General features: G+C 37.9%; 1 protein-coding gene across 3 annotated transcripts in view; it reads right to left on the reverse strand.

Annotated features, from left to right (window-relative positions):
• LOC124619844 (integrator complex subunit 1) overlaps positions 1–16,578 on the reverse strand; it is a 307,722-nt gene that overhangs the window by 53,577 nt on the left and 237,567 nt on the right. For all 3 annotated transcript variants that reach the window (XM_047146458.1, XM_047146464.1, XM_047146471.1), the window contains 5 exons: positions 12,161–12,344; positions 11,385–11,590; positions 6,510–6,658; positions 4,310–4,439; positions 1,897–2,069 (listed from right to left, as the gene is read on the reverse strand). In XM_047146458.1, the coding sequence (XP_047002414.1) occupies positions 1,897–2,069; positions 4,310–4,439; positions 6,510–6,658; positions 11,385–11,590; positions 12,161–12,344 (842 nt within the window). The remainder of the gene's footprint in view (positions 1–1,896; positions 2,070–4,309; positions 4,440–6,509; positions 6,659–11,384; positions 11,591–12,160; positions 12,345–16,578) is intronic.

Genomic DNA, 16,578 nt, shown 5'->3' on the forward strand with positions numbered 1-16,578 from the left:
TAGACAAGCTCAAGTATTGTGGCATGAGTGGGACAGTGCACAAATGGTTTAATTCGTACCTAACTGGAAGAGTGCAGAAAGTTGAAATAAGTAGTTCTCGTAACATGCAAAGATCAGCACATTCCTCAAACTGGGGAACTATCAAGAATGGGGTTCCACAAGGGTCAGTCTTGGGTCCTTTGTTGTTCTTATTATATATTAATGACTTGCCATTCTATATTCATGAAGAGGCAAAGTTAGTTCTCTTTGCTGATGATACAAGTATAGTAATCACACCTGAGAAAGAAGAATTAACTGATGAAATTGTCAATACTGTCTTTCAGAAAATTACTAAGTGGTTCCTTGTAAACGGACTCTCACTGAATTTTGATAAGACACAGTACATACAGTTCCGTACAGTGAATGGTATGACACCATTAATAAATATAGACCTTAATCAGAAGCATATAGCTAAGGTAGAATATTCCAAATTTTTAGGTATGTCCATTGATGAGAGATTAAATTGGAAGAAACACATTGATGATCTGCTGAAACGTTTGAGTTCAGCTACTTATGCAATAAGGGTCATTGCAAATTTTGGTGATAAACATCTTAGTAAATTAGCTTACTACGCCTATTTTCACTCATTGCTTTCATATGGCATCATATTTTGGGGTAATTCATCACTGAGGAATAAAGTATTCATTGCACAGAAGCGTGTAATCAGAATAATAGCTGGAGTCCACCCAAGATCATCCTGCAGACATTTATTTAAGGATCTAGGGATATTCACAGTAGCTTCTCAGTATATATACTCTCTTATGAAATTTGTTATTAACAACCAAACCCAATTCAAAAGTAATAGCAGTGTGCATAACTACAATACTAGGAGAAAGGACGATCTTCACTATTCAAGATTAAATCTAACTTTGGCACAGAAAGGGGTGAATTATACTGGCACTAAAGTCTTTGGTCACTTACCAAATAGTATCAAAAGTCTGACAGATAACCAACAAGTATTTAAGAAGAAATTAAAAGAATTTCTGAATGACAACTCCTTCTACTCCATAGAGGAATTTTTAGATATAAATTAAGAAAAAAAAAAAATATTAAAAAAATAAAAATAAAAAATAAAAAAATAAAAATAAAAAAACACAAAAAAATAAAGTTGTTATATTAACTTAAGTATGTTGTTAAATTAACCTAATTATATCATGTATTGGAAAATTCGACTCGTTCCACATCATTACGAAATATCGTATTCATGATCCATGGAACCAGTATTAATCTAATCTAATCTAATCTACTCACCTATAGCTGACGTTTTCCACACAGGAACATGCAACAAAACACAATATGTACACTAGTGTTCAACTCTTTAGGGTGAAGAGATTAAGGGAAGGATGCATGATGTGGTGATGGGGTAGTGAGATAGTGTGAGGCAGGTTTTTCCACAGGTGACTCAGGGGCTGCCAAAGAAGACATAATGAGTTCAGTGGGTTACAGAATATACCTGTGTGTGTGTGTGTGTGGGGGGGGGGGGGGGGGCGGCATGCGCAAACGTGTGCATTCCTCAACCCTTTCCTCTACTCCCTGCTCCTTTCTATCCTTAATCACTTTACCTGTCATCATCCCTCACACCAGTCAAGCTGTGCAGAACTGCAGTACCAATGCAGTTTATTCAGCTGGCACATGTTAGGTGTACAGGTTTTGTGTGTGTGTGTGTGTGTGTGTGTGTGTGTGTGTGTGTGCGTGTGTGTGTGTGTGTGTCTTAGGGGGGGGGGGGGGGTTCTTAGCTCCACTCCTAAATTATTTACAATAAAATATCTGTATCATTAACCTGTAAACAATTTACTTCTAATGACACAACACAGCTAACTAAATGTCACATTCAAACAATATTTGTTTAATACAAACCCATTCTTTGCAGCAGCTACTGTAATTAAATGTTGAGCAACAAGTGCTCGATCCTCATCCTGAGACAAGCACTGTAACATCAGTGGTAGTCGCAGTTCCATTTTGTCTTGATATTCGCCAACACCAGATGTCATCACTGCTTCTTCCACAATATACTCCACCAACACCAATAACTGTGCACACACAAAAAGAAATAGCAATTTGAATGAAACCGTACATTGAACTAATATATAAATAGTATCTTCATCTACATTGTCCATTGCGGAGTGTACCATGTATTACTAGTAGTTAATCCTTTCCTGTTTCCCTCACAAACAGAGTTGAGGAAAAAATTACTGTGAATATGTCTCCCTATGAACCCTAATTTTCCTTATCTTACTTCATGATCCTTATGCACAATATAAGTCAGTGGCAGTAAACCATTCTGCAGTCAGATTCATACCATCTGCCCTCCCCCATTTCCAATTCTTTTTCCATAATTTATGTGAGAAGAAAATACATCTGTAGAAATCCATTGTCTGCTTCTTTTAAGCAGAGCAAGGAAGATTTGTCACTGCATATATACCATACCTGGGTGTGAAAGGGATGACAGCTGTCAAAATGCAGGTACTGTTGGTGGTTGGTGGGTTTAATGTGGACATAGATGTGGATGGAGCCATCAGAGAGGAGGAGGCCATAGCTTGGCTGCCTGAGGACGGTGTATCTGCAGTGACAAAAACTCCCTTGCTCAGTACGCTGAGGGTCTCACCGAGGCCTTCACAGATAGGCACTATCCCCCAGACCTAGTTTGCAAACAGGTCTCCTGTGCCATTTCCCCCCACAACATCAGTTCCCCTACCCCCACAAAAAACCAGCCACAAAGGAGAGTCCCCTTTGTCACCCAGTACCACCCAAGACTGGAAAAACTGAACCATATCCTTCATCGGGGCTTTGAGTACCTATTGTCATGCCTTGAAATGAGGAACATCCAACCCAAGATATTTCCACCACCTAAAGTGATGTTACATTGCCCACCCAACCTTGACAACATTCTAGTCCATCACTATGCCACTACCAATCCCAACCCCTTGCCATGAGAATCATACCCCTGTGGAACACCCAGGTGCAAAACCTGCCCTATTTACTGACCTGTAACATTAGAAAACAGAACAGTACAACTTTAATCTTCAACTGGAAATACTGCCTGAAATACTGTTGCATGTTAAAATAGTAACAAACCAAAAAGAAAATATTGGTACACACAAAAAATCTTACACGCAAGAGTAATTTACGGTAGTGCCTGTACTTTAAAATACATCAGTATCTTAAGACAAGATATTATTATTGTGAGTGAGAGTTTATTAGATACCTCATTACAGTACTATATTGACACACAACTGATTTGCACTTAACTATTTAAAATAAGAAATCACAGAGTTAAAAATGTTCTGTTCTTAAGCAGGACAAATAAACTCTGTGATGTTTTTTCGCTTCGCAGACCACAATATTAATTTCGTCACATTTACTGCCATTTCTTAATTCACAAAATGGCTATTGAGGGAGACTTAGATCTTTGTTCAACATACTGAAGGGATATATCAAATGAATTTTTTTGCATCTGTATGTGGAACTCGAGACGTAGGTTCATTGTCTTTGTTGCCATCACTTTTCTCGTTCTCATCAGTTGTTAGAGCAACAGCATCAATGATTTGGTCATCAATTAATTCTGCTTCTGTTGTCCAGTCAACGTCAGCTGTACTGATCCACTCTCATGTCACTAAGCTCAACATCCAGTTGTATGGACAGAGAGACATGTTTATGTTTAGTTTTACACACTGTCACTACTTTATAAAATAAATGCTTGCACAGCAACACCTACTGATTGATTTAGAAACAAGTTATTTCATACTAAAACTGGTCGAACTATTGCACTTAGCAATGGTCAACTGCCTACTGATGCATATTGCAGATTATGAGCCATCAACAAGTGCTGTAGCAGCAGCCCTTGTTTGTAACAAAAACACCAGAAGTAGGATGGTCAGACTAAGCAGGAAGTCGAACCATTCGAGGTCCAATTAGCGAGGTTCTATTGTAAGTGTGTTGGCTTTACCACAATGCCTAAGAGACTCTAGAGTGGATTTTGTCTGAACCTGTGCCCTGTCACTTTGTAGCTTTTAAGAGTTTTTCTTGTTTCATTCAGTACACCATCTGTGAGTATAATACTTTGATTTTATCACATGGTCCACTAAAAGCAATTTGTGCCTGAACAATGCATTCTGCAAGAGAGGAAAACACAATATTGAGTAGTATTTACTTTTATCTCTTGGTTTCCTTTGTCATACTATCAAAAATATCTGTATGCACAGAAAGAAAGTTGAAAGTAAAGATCTGATAAACATAGAGTAGTAATTTCATTATTCTAATGAGATCATACCTGTTCTTGTGTAAGGTTGAGAACATCTTCCTGAGAGTAATGCTTCGGTGTGAACTTTTCGCGTCCTTGCCAAAGTTTGGGGTTGCAAGTGAGTGCCCACATGAAATCCAGAACAGCTGTAGGATGATACCTAATGGTGTTAACATAAGATATTATGAAAAATAAATATCAAGAGTGTATTTAAGGTTGACATTAACAATAATTCCCCAGAGTCCAATAATAATGACGACCACAAATATATGAAGATCCTTATAATCCATGTCTTAGGTAAATCAAAGGAAATGATAGTTTACAATACTGAAAGAGCTGTAGGGAAATTTAACAGCTTATCTTGTATATGCAGGACAAAAATACTTTTCTGAATTACAATAAGACAGAATAGTTTGTCAGTACTTACCTTCAGGAGGCAAAACTCCAGTAATGCCAATACACATAAAAGAGACAATGAAACTGTCTAGCTTTCAGAACTATTAGCTCATTCCTCAGGGAGTAATGGGGATGATTAGAAGATAGAAGCAGACCATTCTGACCCCAAGAAGACAGGACGTTAACTCTGTCCTCTTTTCATTCATGGACTGAAGCTGGTACATTGTATCCCAGTGATCTATCCTTGAGATAGAACTGAGTCCAGCACTCTCCCCCTTCACTTGTGTATCCCCTCATCTACACAACAGGATTAGGAAGGAACTAACACCTCCACAAGCTAGGATAGTTTTCCATATATCCATATATGTGTATCAGCAATACTGGAATTTCACCTTCTGGAAGGCAAGTACTTGTCAGACTTACTGTCTCCCTGTAATTTAACCGTTTTCTACAGCAAATTTTCCTTTTGAAACAAGAGACCTTTTGTGCTACTAAACAGAGTCTTTGCAATGGGTGTTAAGATAAAATTAACTGAGTTGTGTATCTTCTAGGGACACACTATACAAAAAATCATAACTAGCTGCATGCAGTTGCAGACTGTTGCAAAAAGACAAGGCACTGTAAATTAAAAGGGATCATACATATATATTTACACAAAGCATATATTACTGCACACAAAAGCAAATGTTATAATTAGCATTAAAATGTCCACACAAGGCTAGTCTACTAGTAGTGCCTTTACTGTCAGTGTCAGAGGACAGCCACAAGTAACAGACAGCAAGAGGTACATGAATGTTCATCGAGTGAGAGCATTTGCTCAGAAAGGACACAATCAGCTGTAAATTCCCTCTCCATCTTATGATATACACCAACAGCTGTTGTCCTGTTGTCTTTGTTCGCATGACTGTCAAGTGAAACTTACAAATATTCTGCTTGAACCCTGATGTCTATGGAAAGATGTGGACAGTTGATTGAGAAAGGTCCCCGTACTTTCATTCTCATTTTCATTATGTCACACATGTAAGGATTTATTAGCCTTTCTTTGTCACTAATCAAGTGTGTCACTTTAATTCTGCTGTTGCACAATTGCGCTAGTGTTCTATTAAGTAACAATGTAAATAAATGTGTGCTACCACAGTACTGCGTCAACATTTCTTTAGGCACTGATTTTGACATCCCTTTCTTCTATTAGCAACTCAACAACATTTATATAAAAAGAGTGTGTATCCAGATTACACGATGTAAGGTCTGCCTGTTAGGTAAACAATCTTCTTTTTTATTTAAACCCAAACATGTTTCAGAGCCTTTGTGTCCTGTTTGGCTTTGCATGAAGAAACAGTTGTCTGCATAAAGCAGACAATTTTATCTGCGAACACAGCCACTGTAAGAGCAAAAAAAAAGTTCAAATGTGTGTGAAATCTTGTGGGACTTAACTGCTAAGGTCATCAGTCCCTAAGCTTACACACTACTTAAGCTAAATTATCCTAAGGACAAACACACACACCCATGCCCGAAGGAGGACTCGAACCTCCGCCAGGACCAGCCACTGTAAGAGCAGCAAAACCAACTGAGGAATACCTGTGTTCATGCAAATAATACAATAAAATATTACCTATATTTACTGCTGGTTGAAAGAGACTAATAAAATATCTCCATCAAATTCACATAATGCAAAATATGTCAAACATAAATAAAAGTTGATAAGTAACAAGTAACGCTTTTGATTATAAAATTAATGCTTCGTAAGGATGAATAGTTATTAAGTTGTAGTACTGATATTATATATTCAGTCTTACATTTATTACAGTAAGAAAAAAGCAAACTAAAAAAGTACCTCATTTCAAACTTATTCAGCAGTCTCTGAACACAATGGAACAGAGTCGACCAAGAAGCTCGATGGGCTAGTAGTGTCAGAAGATATGGGCGGCAAGTTTGTGTCACTCCACTATTGCCACATTCTGTCTTTGAAAATAACAGCTGCATCTGCAGATATGACAAATTTAAACACTCACCTTTTGCAAAGATTCTAATGAATAAAATAAGTTATCACTAAATGAACAAAAGTATAGAACAGTTACACTTGCCAACAGCTGAAACATAACTAACAAGGGCAGATCCCAGTGGTACGATTGACTTTTTGAAACCATCTATACCATGATGTAGATTAAGATCCTAGATATAACACCCTGCATCCATTCATCCTGGTGAGCATTCGTTTGCGAGTAATCAACAAAACAAGAATTCAGAATTTTACACAACACTCAAACAGTGATTTATATAGACTGGTTGTGTGGAGTAAAGGATAGGGTAAGGCCTTCACATGCAGAATGTCACGAGTTCAAATCTTATCAGGTGCTTCTTATTTTTTTTATTTTTAAATTTTTGTAGAAATGACACTAATCATCATTGTTATTCACTTAATTGGTTTAAATTTATTTATTTATTTATTTCTAGTCTTCTCTCACATCATTTTAGTTACCGTATGAGTTTTTTCATTTGTTCTTGTTTCTTTCTTCGTGTCATTTTTATCCACTCTGAAGTTTTGTGTATGTGTTATAAGTATATATACCTGTTATAATATTTAAGTATTTGAAAATGCCAATCTATTGGTTAAAAAAAAAAAAACAAGACAGGATAATCTATTTAATGGAGTCAAATATGTATTTTTTGTTACAATACTTTTTTGTGGTAATCATCATACAGACATTCAAAACAGCTTAAATTCCTATTGCACTATGGACAAAATATCACAGGTCAAGATTTAAACAAAAGATGGCATTGCAAGTAAAGCGAAATTAAAGCAAATTATGGAAAGACAGGATGATAAAATAAATTAAATCAAAATTAATACAAAAAATTAATTAAAATCACATGAAGAAAGATTTAAAGCACAAAAAGAATGATAGGAAGAAAAATGAGAGCAAATGAAGAAGTTGATATGATGAATAAAACGACATGACAAACAAACAGAAATAAAAAACTACATTTAAACCAATTAACTGAATTAAAAAATGATCTCATTCACCTCAATAAAAATTTAAAAATATTTGAAGTACCTGACAAGATTCAAACCCCACGCCCTTTTCCATGTGAAAGAATTACACTATTCATTACACCACACAGTCTATTTAACACTACTTTTTTTAATGCTACTGAGCAACACACAAAATTCCAGTATTTTTTGTCAATTACATGCATGTGAGGGCCCAACAATGTGAATGGCTGCAGGGTGTGATACCTGTGATCTCAACCTACATCTTCGTACAGTCGGTTCCAAAAAGTCAATCCCACTGCTGAGGACCTCTCCCTGTAAGTACACATTAATTTAAATATGAATAGTAAGAACATTGTGTAACCACATAAATGACTAAGAGAGGAAGTGAATAATACATTTATCTTCCTTCAGGTTACATCCTTGTGTGTGTGTGTGTGTGTGTGTGTGTGTGTGTGGGGGGGGGGGGGGGGGGGGGGGAGAGGCACACATGCCCCTGCCACCACTTAGTGGGTACCTTTTTTATCTATCCATTTATATTATATGGATATAATAGAGGGAAACATTCCATGTGGGAAAAATATATCTAAAAACAAAGATGATGTGACTTACCAAACAAAAGTGCTGGCAGGTCGATACACACACAAACAAACACAAACATACACACAAAATTCAAGCTTTCGCAACCAACGGTTGCTTCATCAGGAAAGAGGGAAGGAGAGGGAAAGACGAAAGGATGTGGGTTTTAAGGGAGAGGGTAAGGAGCCATTCCAATGCCCAAACTCTTTGCCTTTACAAATGTCTGCTTGTGTCTGTGTATGTGCGGATGGATATGTGGGTGTATGCGAGTGTATACCTGTCCTTTTTTTCCCCCTAAGGTAAGTCTTTCCGCTCCCGGGATTGGAATGACTCCTTACCCTCTCCCTTAAAACCCACATCCTTTCGTCTTTCCCTCTCCTTCCCTCTTTCCTGATGAAGCAACCGTTGGTTGCGAAAGCTTGAATTTTGTATGTATGTTTGTGTTTGTTTGTGTGTCTATCGACCTGCCAGCGCTTTTGTTTGGTAAGTCACATCATCTTTGTTTTTAGATATACATTTACATTATATTATGAGCTAGAATGTTTGTCACACTGCTGCTTTATATCAAAATCATTAATGCGCTGGATTCAGTTACTGAAGAAAACACATATTAGTGAACAGAAATTTATTCAAATTTGGCACTCAGAAGACTACTTTAATCATTATTTGATAAAATCTAGAAACTAGCAACACACTTTTGTTACAGATGTTGAGTTAGAAGATTCCCCGCTATTGACAAAATGTGACTGATAATAAGGACAATATCGTATCATCCATATAATAAAATATGAAAACAACAATAAAAAAAACTACATTTTATGAAAATGCACAAAATTTGAAATTTGTAAAGCTACTTTCCTGAGTAGCCCTTTCCGAACACCACACATGAACATACGTCACTGTTTAGCAAAACAAGCAACCTTAAGTAAATACACTGATTTCAGGGTAGTAGACTCCTTCATTTAGCACAAGCACGTTTCTCATCCTCACTTCTGTTTGACCCAGCAAAATGCAATAATTGAGTCTTGGCAGCAATTCTATTTTTACTAATCCCGTCTACATAATCCATCTCTCTGAACAGAAGAAATGAAAATGAGATGATGGAACCACTCATTTGTAGATGATGGATGCATGGTGGCCCAATACTCACAAAAGCAAAGAGTCATTACCGAGCTTTGGAGCTCATACACACATTACCTCAGACAACCACATAAGACACCCACAAACCCATTTGCAGCTGCAGTAACACCGAATGTTTACTAGTTGAGAAAATGGATGTAGCAACAGGGAGGGCCTAAGATGCTCAGGGCAGTGAGAGAGCTGGCTTTCAGCAGAAGTAGTAAAACGAGGACTTAAAAGGTAATGGAAATGCCGTGTGGCTAGGGCCTCCTGTCGGGTAGACCGTTAGCCTGGTGCAAGTCTTTTGGGTTGACGCCACTTCGGCAACTTGCGTGTTGATGGGGATGAAATGATGATGATAAGAACAACACAACACTCAGTGCCTGAGCGGACAAAAACTCCAACCCAGCTGGGAATCAAACCCGGGCCGTTAGGTCTAACATTCCGTCACACTGACCACTCAGCTACCAGGGGTGGACACTTAAAAGGTGGCATTTACACACAGTGAAAGAGAGAGAGAGAGAGAGATATGGAGGGGTAGGGGCGGTATGGCTACCTAATAATATACCAATAAGCTATAGGTGAGCGATATTATTTCCTCATCCCCCCCCCCCCCAATCCATTATCACATTTGATTCCACCCTTGCAAATAATTTAAAGAAGGCTTTATGTCACCACATATTTTAATGCTATTTTTCTGGTGTTTTTTCTCCCCTTTCAAAATGTGACTTCCACATGTGTCAGATAAAAGCAGGCAGTTAGAAATCATGTATTATTTTATCAAAACAAATTTACACTTGTCAGTTTCTATTACAAGTGAAAATCACTTGTGGCAGAACGAAAGGAGCTTATGGCCACTCAACATTGAGGTTATCAACAAGTGATTGTGGCAGACAATAAATTATTTTTAGTACGATTACATAGAATTGTTGGCTTCCTTCAGAAATCAGTATTCACTTTTTATGTGGTACCACCTAAATCTTAGCTTTTCAAGTGAAAGTGAGTAACTGCAGCAAGGCTAATGGAAACATTTTTGATCTTAGAACCTGCAGTTCATATATTGGCAGAAAAAAAATTGATTTGCTATTAGTTTGAATATAAAGATGGTAGAATTTTATCATTTTATGCTGTTAACGAAGTACTGTCCTCCCGCCCTGTTGCTCATTTCTCTGATGCAGTCAGCATCTCAAGCTTTAAGATCTGCAAGTGACTGGTTCTCCCAGTGATCATGAGATCTTTCTCTATGTCTTATACCCAGGAGATCTTGGGAAAACTAGGCCCAAAGGGTTGTGTGGGGGAGCTATCTTCTTCATACGCTATCACTGTCATCATTGCAGTTCAAGTGTCTCCAGCAGGCTTCTTTCCAATTCTGATCTCAATATACTCGTTCCTTATTTTAACACATCTTTGTTTTCAACAGGCATTTCTGTTGCCGAGAATGGCCAGTTTCTGTACATTAACTATTGCTTCTACTAATTCATATGTTACTACAGATAAGGGGTATGTTTTGTGCAGATCGATCTTAGAAGCTTGTGCAAATATTCTATCTCAAGTATCTGATATACCACATGGAAGAATTTACAAGTTTTCTGTATTCTGTTTCCAATTAATTGATGTTGCATAGGAAACAACACTATCCATCTATTAGAACTTGCAACCACATCCATCTCTTAATCTCCAATTTTAAGATGAGCTGTCAGAGATCCTACATGACACCAAACTAACTGTCTTCATTTTGCTGATTTAAAGATTCATTATTGTATCTCCCTCACACTAAAGATCCAGTTTGGTCCATATCTTTGTTTCAGTCTCACCCAAAACAATTAGATCATCGACAAAAAATTAGGTTTAGTTGTTGGGTACTACCTGTTCAGTGCATAATGCACATTACATTTTCTTAATACTGATGCGAAATTGTTATAATTATGATGACAAAAATGTAGCTAAGTTTGGTATATTTGAGGATAATCTTTCACACAAACTAATAATCATCTGTAAAACTGACCACAGTGCTCTTACCTGTAACTGAGGACAGGAGCCAATAACTTCAGGCTCAACAGCTGCTAACCAGTCGACAAGCATCCCACGACAGTGGGGTCTCGTATCTGACACCACCAACTGAGACATGGCTTCAACCAGCTCACCAGTGTGACGCTGCTGCAAGCGCTCATCCAGTAACTGACGACCAACACGCTCCAATTGTGCTATTGGTGTTTGCTGTAACACTAAGAAGTGAGAATATGTTAACAAAACAAATTATCAGTGCAAAAACACTGTACTTCCACTGAGGTAAGTGGGAATACAGAAGCAAAATATTATGTGCACTCTGATATTCTTCTATTAGCATCATAACAATCTCTTCTGACCACTCCATCATCATTTGCACTACTCATGTTCCGTAACAAAGATAGTTTGTATGTGGCCAACAGCAGACTGCTCTCCGTGCTGCTCACATTCAGGCAAGCACTGCAGTGTAGAGCACACAAGCTTCCTTTGATGATCTGGACTGGATATTGTTTGCTGACACTTGCGTATCATTTACACCCAAGGTAATATTGTTTTGTTGGTGCTCATTTTCTTGTGTTGAACATGGTGTGTAACAGGCTTTAAATGCTACAAACTTTGGTGTAGTAACAGTTTCAAGTGGGGCTCATCTGACCACTGCATTTACCCAAAAGTAGTTACTTTTTTAATCTTTCATATTATTTGACAATACATGTAATTTAAATTTCTCTAACCATCATAGAGAAGTTTTATTGGACAAGAAAGGAAATATCTGAAAACAATAATATTACCTTCCATAGGACTCTTTGATAGCTCCAGCTTTTTCAATGGCATGGCTTTTTTCTCAGGCATTGTATGTTTATGCAGAAACTGTTTTGTAATTGTGGCTAATGGACACTTGTCAGTATAAAGGCCATCAGAAATTTTTTGACATATTACTGTCAGCTGTTTCACACATGGGGCACTTAACTTATTCTGCAAAAAAAAAAAAAAAAATATTCACAATTTTATGTTTGAAATAATTGGAGCACTTAACATGATGGCATTTAAAAGAAATTCAAACAACTGACAACAAAAAGTAACAGTCTCAGTTAATATTACATAAATTGCATACAGTAAATGTTTGTTACAACAAATTTACCAAGAACAGGACGAACTACAGGGTGTGTCAAAAAGGACTTACAACTCTGGAATGATATAGAAAATTACTGAGATAACTTACAGAATTGGTAGATGTGCTGTTTTGTGGCAAACAACTTCAAGTTTGAATCATGTAGGGCATCATTACCCCATTCCGCCACCAGGAGCACCAGCATAGTGCACAGATAAAATTGCTATTTTCAGTGGTGCATAGCCTGCTCACTGTGTGTTTTGGTTTCATGAAATGAACTCTGCGACAACTGTTTGACATAGATCGATGAAGGATGACCGAGATATCGGATGGTTTACTACCGGCAAGATGGTGTGCCACATCATTTCCTCATGGAAGTTCAAGGTTTCCTCGATAATTGCTTCCCAGGTCGGCAGACTGGCCATGACGGGCTAACCGCATGGCCCTCTCATTCCCCAGACTTGACCCCTTGATTTCTTTCTCTGGGGTCTCATTATAGACCAAGTGTATGTGCCTCCCTTACCAAACAATTTAGACAACCTGAAAAATCGAATCTACACTACTGTTGCACAGCTTACACCCGATTTGCTGCAGCAAGTGTGGGAAGAAACTGATTACAAGTGAGATATCACAAATGGAAATCACATCGAACCAAAATGGCACTTGAAACTTACGTCAAAGTTGAGGTGGTTTGCTAGAGAATGACACATCTACCAATTCTTTAAGTTATCTCAATAAATTTCTATATCATTCCAAAGTAGTAAAGTCCTATTTTACCAACCCAGTATGCAAATGGCATTCAAAAAATTTTGCACAGTGTGGGGCGGCTAGTGGAATAAACTGTTATTATATAATTTAGAATTGTAATGTAGAAAAGATGCATTTCCCGGCCGATTAACCATATGTGCGGCGGCAGGTGGTTGAATTAATTGTTATATAAGTGTTCCTATTATTTATGCTGTCTATTGCCGTTCTCAACACTGGCTCTCTAACTACAATATTGGCAACCAGAAAGTGATTAGCAAAACGTGAAGCCTGTAATTAGAATTCCTAGTGCCCACTTCATCTGAGAAACACACTTATAGCTACAGCTTATAGCTCTGAGAAATTAGGAGATTGTCTGGGATTCATAATCAAAAAATGATTTTCTAAAAATTCTCTGTATTCTGAAAGTCACAGATCCACACAATCTGACTAACAGAGCAGTTCAGAGTCTAATAGGCTGATGCAACTATAACTATCCAAATTAAATGTTTAAGTGAATGCTCGCCATAATTTAATGATTAGGTTCATCAAACGCCACACTAAATAATGGTAGAATGTCTGTCCCACAACGGCACGCGAAAATACGACATACGCAAACTGAAGATAGATAATTAAAGTCATCCCAGAATTAACACTTCACTCGAAAATGATTTCATGGTTACGCGTATCCCGAGTAACTTAATACGGCTTCCGAGGCTGTTTATAGCAATGATACCGACGCGACGCGACTCCCGACACAGATGGTGTGCTATTCAGCATCTGGAGAGAACTGGGGCCTTGCTTCCTCGCGCAGCGTTCTTATATATAAAGCCGCGGTGCGGACGGCTAAGGGAACACCTGATCAAATCGGCTCTCCCAACTAGCCGCTGGGCTAGTAATGCACCACATTAAGTTATTGAATAAATCATAGCTTCTTTTGCTGATGGCAAATGAAGCTCTCAATTTAAATGTGCATTCAAAACACAGGTAAGTAATCATAATGAAAGTCTGACGTGGCTAAGTAAAATATTTTGGGCGAGAGAATTAATTTAATTACACTGCACGCAGTAGACGAGCTCTGAACTTGCCCTTTGCAGATACACTATCGCTATAGTTTTATAGTTATTCAAATGAAACTTCTCACATCTTTATGGTTATAGCGGATCTCCATTCTACTTAAATTTAAACAACCTAGCCTTATTTATTCGCCTACTTAATCTATCTTGCTTCCTTAATTTCTAAGACAAAAACCAGAAAATCATGAATTTCAACTAAAATCTTAATTTGTGAGATCCAGAAGACTGTTTCTATTAGATAATTATGAAAAAGGAATATAAATATAAATTTTTAAATCTCTAGCTCTTTTCTGTTGCGCCAATGATTTTTACAGAAAAACGTCCAAATTTCGAAAATGGTTAAAGTTATCGAACTGATATTCAACACATATTAATTTAGTATTACTCCTGACACGCTAGAACCGTTTCAGGTTATTTACTTGATTTTAAAAGTATTGCGCAACATTTATGACGTCAGAGCTAGTTACAGCAGACTGGCTGGCACATAATGGAAAGACTGATGTGAATTTACTACAGCGTGAGTAGGCTGCTTCCCTACAACAGTCATCTCTAACTTTTTTTAGTTTTTGCAGGAGGAGAATGAAATTTTTTGTGAACATACTTGGAATATTTAGCTATAATTTGGTATATAAAAGTATTTTCTTTTATTTACAGGTGAGACTTAATGGACCGTGAAGTAGATGTCAGGTTGCAACAACAGTCGGTGATGGAGTTCCTCTTCGAGACCGGCAACGACTCTGCCATATCGATTCACAGGAAGTTGCTCCCTGTTTATGGGGAGGACACAGTGGATCACAGCAGTATCCAGTGGTGGTTGCGGAGGTTTAAAGAAGGGGATTTCTCTCTACTGGACAGTCCACGATGCAGTAGACCATTGACAGCAGTGAGTAATGTGAATAAGGAGAACACTGATCAAATCATCCAAAATGACAGATGTGTAACAACACGACAGCTTGCTGAAATGACAAACGAGTCTTGTCACCACATATCTATCATTTTGGATTATTTGATCAATGGTCTCCTTATTCACATCACTCACTGCCTCCGATGCTCTACCACATCGTGGATTGTCCAGTAGAGAGAAATCACCTTCTTTAAACCTATGCAACAGCCAATGGATACTGCTGCGATCCACTGGGTCCTCCCCATAAACAGAGAGCAACTTCTTGTGAATCGATATAGCAGAGCCATCCTCGGTGTTGAAGAGGAACTCCATCACCAGCTGTTGTTGCAACCTGACGACTACTTCACGGTCCATTATGGCTCACCTGTAAATAAAAGAAAATACTTTTATATACCAACTTATAGCTAAATGTTCCAAGTATTTTCACAAAAAATTTCATTCTCCTCCTGCAAAAAATAAAAAAAAATCAGAGACAACTGTGCAAAACTTTTTGAATGCCCTTTGTATTTGAAGAAACTGATTTCATCACTACTGGGCAACTTTCAGTATGACTTTAACATAGCTCCCCGAAAAAGACAGCTTTTGGTTTAACATAAACAAGTAAAATAAATGCCACACTTGCCAACAATGATAAACACACACACACACACACACACACACACACACACACACAGAGAGAGAGAGAGAGAGAGAGAGAGAGAGAGGTAATACTTGAATGTCTGTTTATCATCAGTTAACAGACAGGCGAGTATGGAGGGACAGGAAAAGTGTCTGATGCCCTGGAGGAGGTAATAAGTTCTGGGGCAAGCACAGGTTTCTAAAATCTCATTGCTCCTGAATACCTTCTCCAGACTCTGAGCAGTCTAATAAAAATGTGAGCCTTACAGAAGTCTCTCATCTATCAAGAGGCCTCAAACTTAGAATTTAACCACACTTGGCTTGTAAAGGACCTACTTTCTTTTACATTCGCTTCAGTGAAAGTGATTTTCTGCACCACCCCAAAGCTAACATTCAGCATACTTTTAAATATTGTCAACCTCCCTATAACCCTGATTCCCCCCACCCCTCTTTTTATTATTATCATCATCATCATCATCATCTCCTCCTCCTCCTCCTCCTTTTCCATGAAATGTTTCTGCTTATGCAGGTCATTCACAGAGCCTCTTCCAAGCTTCTCTTTTCTCCAACAGCCTATCATTTAGCATCTACCTCCACTGCAGCCCTCTTTGGTTCACGTCATCCTTCACCTGGTCTCCCAATCTTGTTTGTGGTCTGAAACTGGTCTTTGTCCAGATTCTGCCCATTCTAGGGCTCTCCTCTGAAGTATTTCTGGTTCTAATCTTTTAAAGTGGTCAAACCACTTAAGCTATTACT

The sequence above is a fragment of the Schistocerca americana genome, chromosome 1 (genome assembly GCF_021461395.2).
Source record: "Schistocerca americana isolate TAMUIC-IGC-003095 chromosome 1, iqSchAmer2.1, whole genome shotgun sequence".
Lineage (NCBI taxonomy): Eukaryota > Metazoa > Arthropoda > Insecta > Orthoptera > Acrididae > Schistocerca > Schistocerca americana.